The sequence below is a fragment of the Podarcis raffonei genome, chromosome 3, assembly GCF_027172205.1.
Source record: "Podarcis raffonei isolate rPodRaf1 chromosome 3, rPodRaf1.pri, whole genome shotgun sequence".
NCBI classification, from domain to species: Eukaryota; Metazoa; Chordata; class Lepidosauria; order Squamata; family Lacertidae; genus Podarcis; species Podarcis raffonei.
In genome coordinates, this window is record NC_070604.1 from 84,401,270 (window position 1) to 84,416,351 (window position 15,082).

The window sequence follows — 15,082 nt, forward strand, 5'->3', positions numbered from 1 at the left end:
AACAACAACAACAAGCTGAATGGTTTTCTCCATTCAGTATCTAACTTATCAAATCTAGGACTGGGGATGATTTTTTTGCACGGTTGAGATTCATTATGGAACCCTTGGATTCTGTTTTTGTCTTCCTCTATAGGCCAATTCACTTGCTTAAGTGGTTTGCAGACATGCTGATGTGGACTTCATTTGCTAGACTTGTACATGGTGGCCTGGATCAAGTGGGAAGGGGCCATAGCTGCATGGCAGAGCATCTGCCTTGCAAGCAGAAGGTCCAAAGTTCAATCCTGGGCATCTCCACGTAGGGCTGAGAGACTCCTGCCTGAAAGCTTGAAAAGCTGCTGTCAGTCAGTACGGACAACACTGGCCTTGAGGCACCAGTGGTCTGACTCTGAATAAGCCAACTTCCTATGTTTCAGTGTTCCAAGGTGTTTAAAAATCTGCAGTCTGTAGCCAACAATACCTAGCAACTGATCTTTTGGGCTCTAAATTTCTCCAGCACATCATTTAACCCCCCACAGTGTGGTCTTCAAAGCCCTTTGTCTTTCAGGTCTCATATTTTCAGATAAAATGAAGAGGGAGAGAACCATGTACGCTGCCTTGAGCTCCCTGGAAAAAAACGGTGGGATATAAATGCAGCAAATAATAAATATCAACGTGTGAAGGGATTCATGGACCCCAGATAGAGAGACGCATGAGGCAACAAACTATGTGGGCTTGTGTGGCAAGCAAGGGTGCCAACTTGAATAAAATATTGGGGGGGGGCAGGTAAGCCCCGCTCCACAATCACATGACATGGCACACACGCACGATTTGAATGGGATTTTCCCTCAACTTTGGGGTGGGGCTAGCCCCCTCAACTATTTTACTGATGGGTGGGCTGAAGGGACCTCAGCTCCTAGGATTCAGCTACCATTTCAGAGGTAGCATTCTGGCCATGCCATGCCCAAGTGGTCAAAGATCTGAGTGTAGCTTCAAAAAGAGATTTGGCATCAAAACACGCCCCCCAACGCTATCCTCTAATTTCACCCTCTGATACCCCGGCGGGGGGGGGGGAGTGGCTGGCTGAAGCTGGCAATTCCTCACACACCTTGCAAAGCCAGCCTGGGAAACAGAAGCCTCTCTAAGAACTCGAGGGAGGGAGCGAGGGAAGTGCCGGGCTGAGCTCCGTCCTGGGAAAGCAGCGCGGGGGGCCCTTTGGCCCGGCGCTCTCCTCCGTCTCCGTTTCCCTGCGGATCTCGCGTGCGCGCCCGGGGAGGGGAGGAGATGGCCAGAGGCTTCCCATCAGCCGCAGATCACGCCAGGCGGACTCCGCACGCAACGGGGAGGTGACACACGCCGAGGGTAGGAAACTTCTCCAGCCTCCGGGGGCAGAGGAGGGCTTTCCCCTACCTCCAGCTCCGCGAGAAGCTTGGGGGGCTGCTTTTTTGCACGGCACTTGCGAGCTCCACTTTCCTCGCGGAGGGAGGGAGACGAGGAGACGGCTCGCCAGGTCTCTCGTCGAGGAAGCAAGACAGTTGCCTGGGCTTCCCCTCGTCGCAAGGCGCTGCTCCTCCCGAAGCAGCCCGAGGGAGACCCCGCCAGGCGGAGCTGGTGGGCGGCAGCGGCAAGCGCAGCGCGGCCGGGATCGGGGGCCGAGGCTGGCGCTGATTGGCCGGCGCGAAGGACCTGCTGCCCAGAGTCGGGGAGCGACCGGGATCTTTTCGAAACCGCTCGCTCGTCCTCCCCCAAGAAGGGGCTGCTTGCTGTGTGCGTGCGGAGCTCGGGTCTTGGCCGGAGGCAGGATGAGCCAGAGGGATGTGGCAGAAGCTTTGGTGAACAGGTGAGTCCCCGATCCTGCGAACAAGAAATTTCGCCCCCTGTCCCGTCCTTTTTAATATGGGGTGGCTTGTGCGAGGAAACGGCCACTCGTGCCTTTTTGAGGCAATTGATCCTCCTGGGTGTGGTGGGGTGCCCCTCCAACATATACTTCCCTTCTTAAGGGCGTTTACCCAAATAGCTGCTTTGAGTCTCACTCCAATAAGTTGGTTTGCTTAGGTCCCCAATTCTTTGGGTGACAACCTGGGGTGCTTTAAAGAGGTGTAGCTGCAAAACCTGCAAAGACTTCTGCGGCACAGGCAAATACAGTGGTACCTCGGGTTACAGATGCTTCAGGTTACAGACTCCACTAACCCAGAAATAGTACCTCGGGTTAAAAACTTTGCTTCAGAATAAGAACAGAAATCACACAGTGGCAGCGTGGCAGCAGCGGGAGGCCCCATTAGCTAAAGTGGTGCTTCAGGTTAAGAACAGTTTCAGGTTAAGAACGGACCTCCAGAACAAATTAAGTTCTTAACCCGAGGTACCACTGTGCAAAGCAGCCACCTCCTAGGGGCCAGGGGCTTCGACTCTCCCCATAAAATATTTGAGGGGCTGCCCCCCGAGTTAATGGGCATTGCCATTCAAATGGTGTTCATGCAGTGCGTCATGTGATTATGTGTGATGGGCTTACCTAGCCCCTCCCCAATATTTTATTCAAGTTGGCACTCCTGGGTGAATGCATCTATTATGGCATCAGCTTCCATGGACTAGAGGTCTCAGATGCAGATGTTGCCCTAAGTTGGCAAGCATAGGTGGAGAAGAGTCCTTGGCTCTCATTTGCCCCCTGCTGTTATATCCCTTCCACCTGCAGTAGTATAAGGGATCTTGCAGCATCATTTGTAAGTGTGAATGCTGACTTGTTTCCATCTTCTTGTTTCCATCTTCAACCCACCTTCTGCACACATGCTGAGGGTGAGGAATGGGAAGGGCACTCCCCTGCCCACAATTCTGGAGTACAAATTTGTGTGGGTAAAACAGTGGTTTTAAAAACCATGGCAGTGGATACAAGTCCAGAACCCAAGATTCTGAAAGTTTCTAAAAGTGGCTTTCTAAGGCTACTGGTTTGAGTGTGGCCAATCTACAGCATAAGGGTGGCAGCCAACTAAGTCACACTCGGGAGTAGATCCACTGAAATCAATGGCTCTACTGATTCAGAGTATGAAGAACACTGGGTATCACCTTAAGATCCCATTGAACTCAGTCATTCTGGGGCTACCCCCAAACTATTTGTCTACCCCAGTCCTATCAATGGTAAATTGCATTGACTTGATTTCTGCATATTGGTCCCAATCCTACAATCAATCAATCAATCAATCAATCATAAATCACTTGTCCCATTGCCTTTGGTGGGTCTTGAGGCTGAAACCCATACACACATTACTAGAAGTAAACCTTCCTGAAAGGGACACGGGTAGCGCTGTGGGTTCAACCACAGAGCCTAGGACTTGCCGATCAGAAGGTCGGCGGTTCGAATCCCCGCGACGGAGTGAACTCCCGTTGCTCAGTCCCTGCTCCTGCCAACCTAGCAGTTCGAAAGCACATCAAAGTGCAAGTAGATAAATAGGTACAGCTCCAGCGGGAAGGTAAACGGCGTTTCCGTGCGCTGCTCTGGTTCGCCACATGCTGGCCACATGACCCGGAAGCTATATGGCTTCTCCCTCGGCCAATAAAGTGAGATGAGCGCCGCAACCCCAGCGTCAGCCACGGCTGGACCTAATGGTCCCTTTACCACTTACAACAAAACAAACACTGAACTGGGTAACTGCTATGTGTTTGGCATCAGGATGTACAATGGCAACCTGAAGGTTAGCTTGTAATCTTAGTTTCCACACAAGTTTCAGTGAAATCAATGGACTTTGTTTCAAGTAAGGATGTGATGCTCTGCACTTACTTGGGAGTATAGTACATCCTATTGAAACTAGTGAGACCAAAAGCTAAGTATCATTTTGAAAAGCTGCAATCCCTTTTTTATTTGGGCAAGCAATTAATGGTCAGGAGAAGCGGGTTGTTTTAATGTACCAGTATGAAAGCAATTCATGGCTCTGCTCGAATTCAATCTAACTTATTGTGCAGAACACCTTACTTTTGAAGTGATGGATGCTTACATGCTGTTTAAGTACTGCAAGTTTTCTTACTTCACTGCTAGGTTCCTGCGTGAAACAGTGCATAGATATGCACAAATATGATGAATTCCCACATAACATTTCAAAGTGCAAATTTTCATGGAGTGTTCATGCCTTTTTTCTGGCAGGACTCTGGGAAGCTTTCCAAAAGCACAAACCAAAGATGAAGTTTAGAGCAGGGTGGATGGAAATTGATGGTCTTTATTTTTAAAATATGTTTTTAAAATTTGTAATTTTAAGGAAACTGATTCTTTTATTTGTTTACTCTTTGTTTACTCTTTAGCGATATTACATATCATATTTAAAAAAAACACAACTTGGTTTAAACTAAAGCCTGTACTTAATGCAAGCATGCATTCAACGATCCCCTCACATACACTGAATTAAAGCCTTCTTTTCCAACATGGAGGGAAAAACCATGGAGATCATGAATGTGTTATTATACTTGATTATGAACGTTTCTGATTCTGCAATAAACTTCCCAACTTATGCAAAAACAAGTTCCCCCAGAAATTACCACACTTGCTTTTGAAAAGTACTAGATGCTTACAGCTAAAGCTTACTCAAAATTCACTCCAAAAATAGCATTTTTGCTATATACACTTAGAAAAGTGTACACACTCTATACTGGAGTATAGCCCTTGTTTTCAATATTTGGTTCACAGTGCAACCCTGTACCTGTTTATTTGGACTTAAATCTCGTTGTTTCCTGGGGTTTACTCCTTAGCAAGTGCGTTTAAGGGCACGATCAACATTAGAGTTAAGATCCTTGATAGCAAAAAGGCTTTATGAGTTACAAACCAATACACTTGTTACAGCAGCCAATTAACATACACTTCCGTTGAGAAGACACAGAGACGGTTTAAGTCAGTGTATTTACCCTTCAGACACACACCCACATGGTGCCTAAAATTAACCTGCCCGGGCTCCAAGTATTATTACCGAGTATGTAGGGCAGGCTGCGAATGCTGGATGCCGAGTGTCTATAGCAGGCTTGCAAGTTTGAGGGCCCTCAATTTGGTGGGTGGGGATCCCTTTCCACACAAAGGAAGCTGCACGTGCAGGAAGTTTTGGTACATAACAGTTTTTCCCTCTTTTTCAATGGCGCCGCATTTAAAACTGCACCTGCGGCCTGACGCGCGGGTGGCGGGGGCGCTTCCCAGCCGCAGGCTCTGCTGCCTGTCTCTGTCTCTGCTTGTAACCCTCCGCCCTTTTCTCCGCAGCGTGCGCCCCCGCGCCTTGGAAGAGGTGCTCCCGGCCGGCGTGCCCCCGGTGCAGGGCTTGCTGCTGCTGCTGCTCTCGCTGCTGGCCGCCTTCCACGCGGCCAGGCTCCTGCTGCAAGAGCGGCGGCGGCGGCGGCGGCGGAGGCTGGAGCCGCCGGGCCCGTTCCCGTGGCCGCTGCTGGGCAACGCGGCTCAGCTGGGCAGCGCCCCTCACCTGGCCTTCGGGCGCCTGGCGGCCACCTACGGCCACGTCTTCCAGCTGCGCCTGGGCGGCTGGCCCGTGGTGGTGCTGAGCGGCGAGCGCGCCATCCGCGAGGCGCTCATCCGCCAGGGGGCCGCCTTCGCGGGCCGCCCGCCTTTCCCCTCCTTCCAGCTGGTGTCGGGCGGGCGCAGCTTGGCCTTCGGCGGCTACTCGGAGCTGTGGAAGCTGCAGCGGCGCCTGGCGCACTCGACGGTCCGCGCTTTCTCGGCGCGCCGCCTGCTGGAGCGGCCCCTAGTGGCCGAGGCGCGCGCCGTGGTGCGGCTGCTGGTGCGTGCCTGCGCCGGCGGCGCCTTCGTCGACCCGTCGAGGAGCCTGGTGGTGGCCGTGGCCAACGTCATGAGCGCGCTGTGCTTCGGGCGCCGCTACAGCCACGCCGACGCCGAGTTCCGGCGCCTGGTGGGCCGCAACGAGCAGTTCGGGCGCACGGTGGGCGCGGGCAGCTTGGTGGACGTGCTGCCCTGGCTGCAGCGCTTCCCCAACCCGGTGCGCTCCGCCTTCCGCGCCTTCCGCTCCCTCAACCACGAGTTCTACAGCTTCGTGCGCCAAAAGTTCGTGCAGCACCAGAGCAGCCTCCGCCCGGGCGCCGCCCTCCGCGACCTCATGGACGCCTTCCTCCGCCTCCAGCAGGCGCAGCCCGCGCTGCCCTTGGAGCACGTGCCCGCCACCGTCACCGACATCTTCGGCGCCAGCCAGGACACGCTCTCTACCGCCCTGCAGTGGCTCTTGATCTTCCTCATCAGGTGAGCTGCTGGGCCGCGGGGCGGGGTGGGGGGCTCGGAGGAGACCGAGGCAAAAGCGCCACTTGAACCTCGGAGAAGCTCAGGTAGTGGAACTGGGGAATTGGGGACCCGAAGAGAAGCTGATCTCCGCCGAGAGGCGGCGAGAAAGCATTGTTTTCAATCCGAGGGCCACATTCCCCACTGGGCAATCTTCCGAGGGCCGCATGAGCGAGTAGGGAGGGATGTGGCTAAAATGGGGGCAGAGCAAGGAATGGGAATTCTAACTTAGTATATTGTTCGGCGTAAGGGACGCGGGTGGCGCTGTGGGTAAAACCTCAGCGCCTAGGACTTGCCGATCGAAAGGTCGGCGGTTCGAATCCCCGCGGCGGGGTGCACTCCCGTTGCTTGGTCCCAGCGCCTGCCTACCTAGCAGTTCGAAAGCACCCCCAGGTGCAAGTAGATAAATAGGGACCACTTACTGGCGGGAAGGTAAACGGCGTTTCCGTGCGCTGCGCTGCCTCGCCAGATGCAGCTTTGTCACGCTGGCCACGTGACCCGGAAGTGTCTCCGGACAGCGCTGGCCCCTGGCCTCTTAAGTGAGATGGGCGCACAACCCCAGAGTCTGTCAAGACTGGCCCGTACGGGCAGGGGTACCTTTACCTTTACCTTTTTACATTGTTCGGCCAGTTTCTACATACACTTGCGCACACACACCCCATCCAGGTGAGCAAAAGGCTTTATGGATCGGAGTGCCAGAACCCGTTCCAGGCACGCACAAACTCTCAAGAAGAGTGCAAAGCTGAAGGACAAAGAAGTCTGAAGGCCTATATTTGCCTCATGAGCTGAGGTTCTCCAACTATGTAGAGAAATCTGAATGTATCTTCCCATAAAGATGAAGGTGATAGCTGAGGTGGACGTGCCATTCTTTGAGAAATCCAATTTCTCATTGAATTTGGCCTTATGTGATTATCTGGGTCTTTTAGTTCCCCCATTCTATCCTGGAAAAATGAAAAGCCACCAGATCCTGTTAGGATATTAGCCTAACAGAATATGGTACAGAACTCTTATTTTCCAGGGTTGTGCTTGAATTTCAGTTTGGTATCCTCCATTAAGATGCAATTGTGTTCTTTTAGAATGATGAAGCACCACCTTGCTCTATAGAATTTCAGTAAACTGAAAGTTGTTCCAAAATATCTCTCCCCTCTCCCTTTAATTGGATATTTCCTTTCATAATGTGACATACATGAACAGGTCATATGGCAAAAAATAGTGGTTCAACAGTCCCTTTTCCAAACCATTGCTCAGCCCTCTTACTTCAACCCAATGCTGTTGTCAAAGGCTCCTAGTTAAACCTAGCTGCCCAAAAGAATTTGTGTGTCTGCAGGATAACAAAACAAAACCAATTTGGATCCTACCCTGAGGCCAAAATGTGTAATGCACTAAATAGATTTCCATGTACAAATTAGCCCAATACAGTGGTACCTCGGGTTACATACACTTCAGGTTACAGACTCCGCTAACCCAGAAATAGTACCTCGGGTTAAGAACTTTGCTTCAGGATGAGAACAGAAATCGCGTGGTGGCGGCAGGAGGCCCCATTAGCTAAACTGGTACCTCAGGTTAAGAAAAGACCTCCAGAACAAATTAAGTTCTTAACCCGAGGTACCACTGTATTGGGTATTAGCTATTGATATGAAGCCATTAAAACTGTATTGAGCCAATTATTATCTCTTCTGGACACTAGTATATTCATTGGGAGAAAAGAGAGAGATGTTGATAGTTGAACGTTTTTAGATAGAATGCAAGTCCTCAAAGCTTCAGAATACATATTATTTTTGGATTCATTGTTTAACAATGCAAGAAGTAAAAGCTCAAATATGAGACTAAACATCTCAAGGCTCTGGTGGGTTAACAGCGAAATTTTGCAAACAGTTTGCAAGCAGATTAACACAAAAAACAGTTCAGTAGTTAACACTGACACAATCCCTTCCCCAACCTGGAACGGCGCAACCTGGAATGGGGCAGACAGGCTTTTGTACTATTGTGAGAAGTTATATAAAAACAGACCAAACAAGAATTTGTAAGGGGAAGAAATTAGTCTCTGCACATTCATAGAGCCGATATGGGTGCCTGTCCTGCTTGTGTAAATGGAACTTCCCTTCCTCTCCTTGACCTGAAACCTGCTTGGGAGGTTGGGGACCCACTGGAGCAGACTGAGGGCATGAGAGGCTGCTGAGGGTACATTGCAGGGGGGACCTGGAGGCACAAGAGGTGGTCACACTTCCATCCCACCTGCCGGTTCATCCTCCCCACATTTTACCAGTGGACATACATTGGTTTGGGACATACATTTGCCCAGATAACATTTTCTTTCAGAAGAGTTGAGAGAAAATTTCCCAAATGTGTTGTTGTTTTTTTAAACCAGGTACCCAGAGGTACAGGCTAAGCTGCAAGAAGAGATTGATAAAGTTGTCGGCAGGGACCGCTTGCCTTCTGCTGAGGACCAGCCCCACTTGCCTTACGTCATGGCCTTCCTTTACGAATCCATGCGTTTCAGCAGCTTTGTGCCAGTTACCATTCCCCACTCCACTGTGGCTGACACCACCTTAATGGGCTACCGCATCCCCAAAGACACCGTGGTCTTTGTCAACCAGTGGTCAGTAAATCACGACCCGGTGAAATGGCCTTCCCCAGAGGAGTTTAACCCATTGAGATTCCTGGATGAGAATGGATTCCTTAACAAAGATCTCACCAGCAGTGTGATGATTTTTTCGCTGGGCAAACGTCGGTGCATTGGGGAAGAGTTATCTAAAGTGCAGCTCTTCCTCTTTATTGCCATATTCGTACACCAGTGCAATTTCAGTGCTAATCCAAAGGAAGACACGAAAATGGATTTCACCTATGGCTTGACTATTAAACCCAAGCCGTTTGAACTCAACGTCACACTTCGAGATAACATGGATTTGCTGGATAGCACCGTACAGAGACTTCAGGCAGAAAAGGATTCTGAAAATTGCCTCCCAGATATGTAAACATTGAAGTCTGAACACTGTCTGTAGTCCTCTTCTAAGGATCATTTGCCTTTGCCTCTTTATATTTAAATGAAACACATTGAAATATAATGTATTCTGGAGAGGTAGTAGCATGAAAATGAAGTAAAACAATGCATTATTTTTCAAATATGGATTTGGTTTTAACCATTGGTATTTCATTACCTCTGCATTTCTTGCCAGGCAGAAGCAAAAAGGGCATTCTCCAAAGTTGTTTTAAAAAATCTGAAGTTCTTTTCACAGTAGTGTTTAGTTTGGGATTGCCTTGCTACGTTTACTCATCGAGCATCCACATGATGGTGCCATCCAATCATTGTCATCCTATCCTATATTTTCCTGCAGTTCTTCAGTCTTTTCTCAGACTGCAGGAAGTCTGACTTTGCAGAAGACGACCTCTGTACCAGTGGAGATTGTGCTGCTCTTCCGTCACTTTAGAAAGGGCAGAATTTTGACACGACCAGTTTGATGTATGATGCAGTTGAATCAACACAGCACAATTCACTACTGTTGCAGGCACCATTTTATCATCCCAGTTACACAGTCTTTTTAATTAGCACATTTTAAATGCTTTACAAGGGTTTATGTCTATTATTGTTATTGTTTTTATTACATTGGTGAAATACCACTTAAGTGAAAGTGTGCAAGCACTATAATGCTAAAATTTAAAATATGATGGGGTGAAGTCCCTTTCTATCCCCAGCTATCTGGGCAACAATTTTTTTATCCTTTTTAAATAAAAAATGGTGCTTTACCATCTGATACAGCTACTCCCTATACTGCCCAAGGTACAAGTTGGAATTGTAGCTGTGAATGACAATTGTATTTCAGTGCCTTGGTTATAAAATATTTCTCCATTGACATTCCAGATGTTTTTGTCTGAAGAGATTTTAAATATAAGCACAATTTCATTCTCAAATATTATTGACATTTTCTAAAGTAAGCAGGCACTCATTGTGCATTGCGTCTGTTATAACAAATCTTGATTGAGGCAGTGATGTTAAAAGATGTTGAATAAATCGTCTGCTTACCTCAGACTATCACACATAGGGATGTAAGGCAATGTTTTAAAGTAATATTTGGGAAATAATTGCATTTGACAACCTAGGTTTTATTGGTTGAGTGCTCTGTTAGTGCACTCATTGATATACATTCATAAATAGGGATGTTATTAATTTGGATAAATGCATATATATAAATAATATGGGAAGTGCTAATTAAGGTTGGTTCTGCATTTTAAAACAATTTGAATAAAAAACTGGAAGCACTCATGCGTGCTGTTGAAGCCAAAAGGCTTCTTAATTAGTGTGTTTCCTTCCAGGATTAGACTCTGTTAAATGAGTTCTGGGCCTTTCACTCTAATTGAATCAAGCTCTGCTACGAGGGGTGGGGAACATGAGGTCCCTCAGCTGCTGTTGGGTTCCCAGCTTCCACCATCCATGATGGGCTGGGTCTGATGGGGAGTTCCAAACATCTGGGAGAGCACAGGTTCCCCACCCAAGCTCTGCACCGATGAGTGACAAAAGGACTGAGGACCTCATCCATCTTCCATTTAAAATAAATAGAATTGCAGTTGCCTTCAATATAAATAGAGTTAATTCCTAATCTAGGGTTGTGGCAATTTGCCCCCCATCCCCACCTCTTTTATCCCCACTTAGGCTTTGAACTTGAATTGCTTTGAATAGGAAAACTTGTTTGGTCATTACCCTTCAAAATTGGGAGTTAAAGGTGTTGCAAACCAGACCCGAGTGCACTGGTCTCAATTTGTGTAGGCTCCTTTTTGAAATGTGATGCTCAGCGTACCGATGACATTCAAATGAGGGCGTGGGTCATCATGATCCCAATCCCCCACTATTAAAACCATATCTGCATAGGGATGTGATGGCTCATGAAATAATATTATGTTTTCCCCTCCATAGCTAAGGTCCTGTAAGCATATGTCAATCATGTTAATTACTTGTGCGTCTCACCATCCAGCTGTCAGGAGCTAGACCAGGGACTAAATGGGTGGCTTTAATCTGAAAACAGAAGGAAAATCTGTAGTTGTGCTGCTTTTCTGGCAGTGCTTCCGAAACTTCTGATCCAAGCCCTGCTGAAACATTCACCTTTACCTCTGAAGCAATAGATTTGCAAGTGAAAATGTGTTTTACTTGATTCGCAATGCGTTACTGAACTCTGTAGCCGAATGATAACAATAGTGCTTACCAATATTTTGTCATTAAACTCAACAAGATCTGTCTACAAGATCTTGTACATTATCTAGTGGTCTTCCATCTCGTCACTGTTTTAGAGAACATAAAGCAGAAATTTAAAAACAGAGTTAAGATCGATAGAAGGGTAGTATGCTTAGATACTTTGTAGATTATAAAAATAAAATTTGGTATTGCAGAACTTAGCCTGCATCTGTGAAAAGCTCTGTACTACATGAAACATTTTCGTGCTCAGGTCTACATTAGATCTGTCATTTAGGATAGTACTATTTCCCTCCAATGCTATGTCTGTAAATATGATTCATCTGTATATTATAGGCAGTGTAAATGCTCCTAACATAATAGTTCCCAATAACTCAAGAATCATTTGAGTTTATTTTAATACATGCTGATTGTAATTTTGTATTTTATTTTATTTTTCATAAAAGCTTTAAAATATATCAGGCTGGTAGTAATTACATTTTGATTACGTAATGATTTTAAAATCCCGGTTTACCAGATTGACTGTATTTTTACATTCAGTTTGTTTGACAGCAAGTATTAGACCTGGGTTGTTCTTGTTGTTTTAGGATAGATTATTATTTTAATGAAAGAGTAAAGAAAACTTTCTTTTCACACAACCACACACAACCAATCAAATAAATTAAAATAAAACAACTAGTGTCACATACTGCGAATCAATTTCTGATGTACTATATGAAAGTCTAGTTGCAATTTCTTAGGATACGTGAATCCAAGCTTAAACTAAAGAGTCTCTCTAAAGAGATCACTGTAAGAGTGGAGGGTCTTAAGTATTCAAATTGATGAAAGGGGGGGGAAAGGCATTAAATTTTCCTTAAACGTGTCTTCCTTTATTTCTCCCCTGGCAAGCCTACACTGCTGCATAAGCTTGCCCAGTTCCAAATTCTATCACACCATCTCTTCAGAGCAAACTCCTGCTCACTGTTGCTATAACATGCAGTTTAAACTGTGAGGAGATAAGATGGCATCCTCTTGTTACACCCCTCTTGTTATTTCAACAGGGACAGTTTGCCACCCCCTCACAGGAATGTATTAATCCTAACATCACCCTCAATGGAGAAGTAGAAAGCTCTTATAAACATGATGAAGACAAAACACCCAGTTATATACTGCAGCTACTTTGTACTTGCAGAGATTTACTTCCTTACATGGGTCTGGTGTTTTGCTTGCTATGTTGGCCCAGGGTTTAGGATGGGTAGCCAATGTGTTGTGGACTACAGTTCCCATCTTCCATTATGATTGGTCATGCTGACTGAGGCTGATGAGACTTGTCCAAAAATCCTGGGAAAAGCCCCTTTGGCTGTCTCTGTTCTATGAGATTTCCTAGACTGAGAACCTAGCTTCCAAGGATAGAAAACTAAGCTTGTCTTCTGTACCCCACTTGAGTCTTCACACCATTTACCTACTTCACTCCGGATTTGTGTAGGGTTTGTCCCTTGGCCTTTTCCTCTCCAGAAGATGTCCCACAAGGCAGTGGAAATATAGGATTAGAGTTTTCCTTCCCCTTCCCAGGTTCACAAGCCCCACCAGCCCCTCACTTCCCACTACAGTATGTGCAGAAACTGTCTTCTTGACCGTTGGACCCACAATTGGTCTTGTACCCTCAATCCACCAGTGCCTGTTTTCACATGCAGGGAAGTCCCTAACAGGGTTTGAGACCCATTGGCTACCCTCACCTAGCCAGCCAGTTGAAGCCTGGGTGTGGCCCCTGTCACCTGCTGACAGCTTCCAGGAGCCACAGGATGCAGGGTGAGGACCAAATGTGGAAAAACTATCCCGAAGGAGCATAACGTTCCTCCCCAACCAGAGGTACTATTCCTCCCCTAATGCTCCATACACCCCTTTGCAGATCAAGCTGCTGTTAAAAAGCTAGTTCTAAGCTGGTAACTTTACAAGCTATGGGGTTGTGGAAACCTCAAGATGCTTCAAAGATTGGGAACGTCCATTTTAATTTCCCACAATACCCTGGGCCACCAAATATTGTGTCACTCCAGGGCTTCTGCTTCCTGAAGGGGAGGTCCTGAAGTCAATGCTGGTGGGTTTTGCTGGGGCACTGAAGCTCTGGCAGCTGCCTGAGGATGCCAGGTGCCAAAATGGAGCCTTCATCCTGCAAGTATCCATTTAAAATAAAATAAAATAAAACTTTCATGGTTTCTTGCCTCTGGGTTTGTATAAACATAGCTTTAATTTTTAATACAGGTTTTCCCCTCAGTTGTGGATTTTGGATTGAATGTCTCTGTTTGGAGATGATAGATCTGAAGATTAAAACCTTTTCCTAGAAACCCTCTGGACTGGAAAAGAAGCTTTGTTTGGGGGATTTCTCCTGCATCTAGCGAGACGGCGCTTCCTTCCTGTTGCTGAGGTTCAGTTCAGTTGAACAGCTTCAGTCTGAAGCCCTGGCTCATGTTGCAGCTTGCTGCGAGATACAACTGCATTGGCCTCTTGTCTTCTGGCAGAGGTGAGAAGGCAGACCTGTATCTACAGTCCAGAACAATGTGCCTTGTGGGGTAAACGGTGCAAGTGATGCAAGAACAAAAGGGAAGTAGCTTCCCTCCCTGAAGCTGTTTCTGTTTTAAATGTATTCTCTGTCTCTCTTGTGTATCCTACTAACATCCTGCATGTTGATGCCAAACAGTACCTTCTAAAGTGCGTGACAAGGATGCTGGCAACACTGAGCCCCTTGCAGAGCAGTTAATCCACTCTGGAGGGGAAAAGGAAACCTACAACAGAAGCTAAGTCTCAGTATTGTTAAGCGGGATCAGGTAGAGGGGAAAATGGGAAGAGCTAAATGTAAACAAAGTCTCTGTGTCTGAGGATGGAGTGGCGCAGGGAGAACAAAATAGACATTAGAAAAACAACTCTTGAAATGCAACCTAGTGCCGTCTTCCACAACTTGGGTCCCTCCAGATGTATTGGACTACAATTCCCATCAGTCCCAGCTAGCACGGCCATGCTGGCTAGGTCCGATGGGAGTTGTGGTTCAAAATATCTGAGGCTACCAAGTGGTGCAAGGCTGATCTGGCAATGGCAAATACTTCAAAGTAGAATTGTTTGGGGATTCGCAAATACTGTATCTGATGCAAAGGAGCTAGATCTACACTTTCTGGGTTAACGTGTGAGTCGGCAGTTAGCTGTTTCCTTTGGCACTTTTTGAATGTCCCAATATGGTTCTGGGCTCAAAAGCACAGTGGTACCTCTGGTTGCAGACGGTATCCATTCCAGAGCTGTGGTCAGATCCCAAGGTTTTTGCAACCAGAGGTGCCTGTTCTGTAGAGTGCTTCTGTGCATGTGCACACAGCGAAACCCGTAAAAATACTTCCGGGTTTGCTGCGTGCGTATCCCAAAGGATACGTAACCACAGGTGCACGTAAGTAGAAGTACCACTGTATATCCAATTACATTAAATACCAGAGATAGACTGGTTCATCCATCCCTACACTAGAGCTACTATCTTGACCACATTTAATCAGAGGGTGTGGGTCTCAGAAAGAAATAATGGGGAGCCCCTGCCTATCACTGCCCAGTGCCCCCAACAGATTATGCCCAAGGGAAGGTTTTTCACCCCTGCTATGGAGAAGGAACTCAGTCTGAAAAAGTCAACCAAAGGAGGGTGGGGGAACCAG

At 47.2% G+C, this 15,082-nt stretch overlaps 1 protein-coding gene across 2 annotated transcripts; it reads left to right on the forward strand.

Annotated features, from left to right (window-relative positions):
• The first annotated feature begins 1,059 nt into the window (after positions 1–1,059).
• LOC128410934 (cytochrome P450 1B1) lies at positions 1,060–12,095 on the forward strand. 2 transcript variants are annotated; one of them, XM_053382818.1, is made up of 3 exons: positions 1,060–1,816; positions 5,201–6,202; positions 8,607–12,095. In XM_053382818.1, the coding sequence occupies exons 1-3, from the start codon at positions 1,779–1,781 to the stop codon at positions 9,211–9,213; spliced, it is 1,647 nt and encodes a 548-aa protein (XP_053238793.1). In that variant the 5' UTR covers positions 1,060–1,778; the 3' UTR covers positions 9,214–12,095. The 2 variants fall into 2 exon arrangements, with proteins under 2 accessions (XP_053238793.1, XP_053238792.1); XM_053382817.1 differs by lacking the exon at positions 1,060–1,816 and having other exon boundaries at positions 4,325–6,202.
• Positions 12,096–15,082: the final 2,987 nt, after the last annotated feature.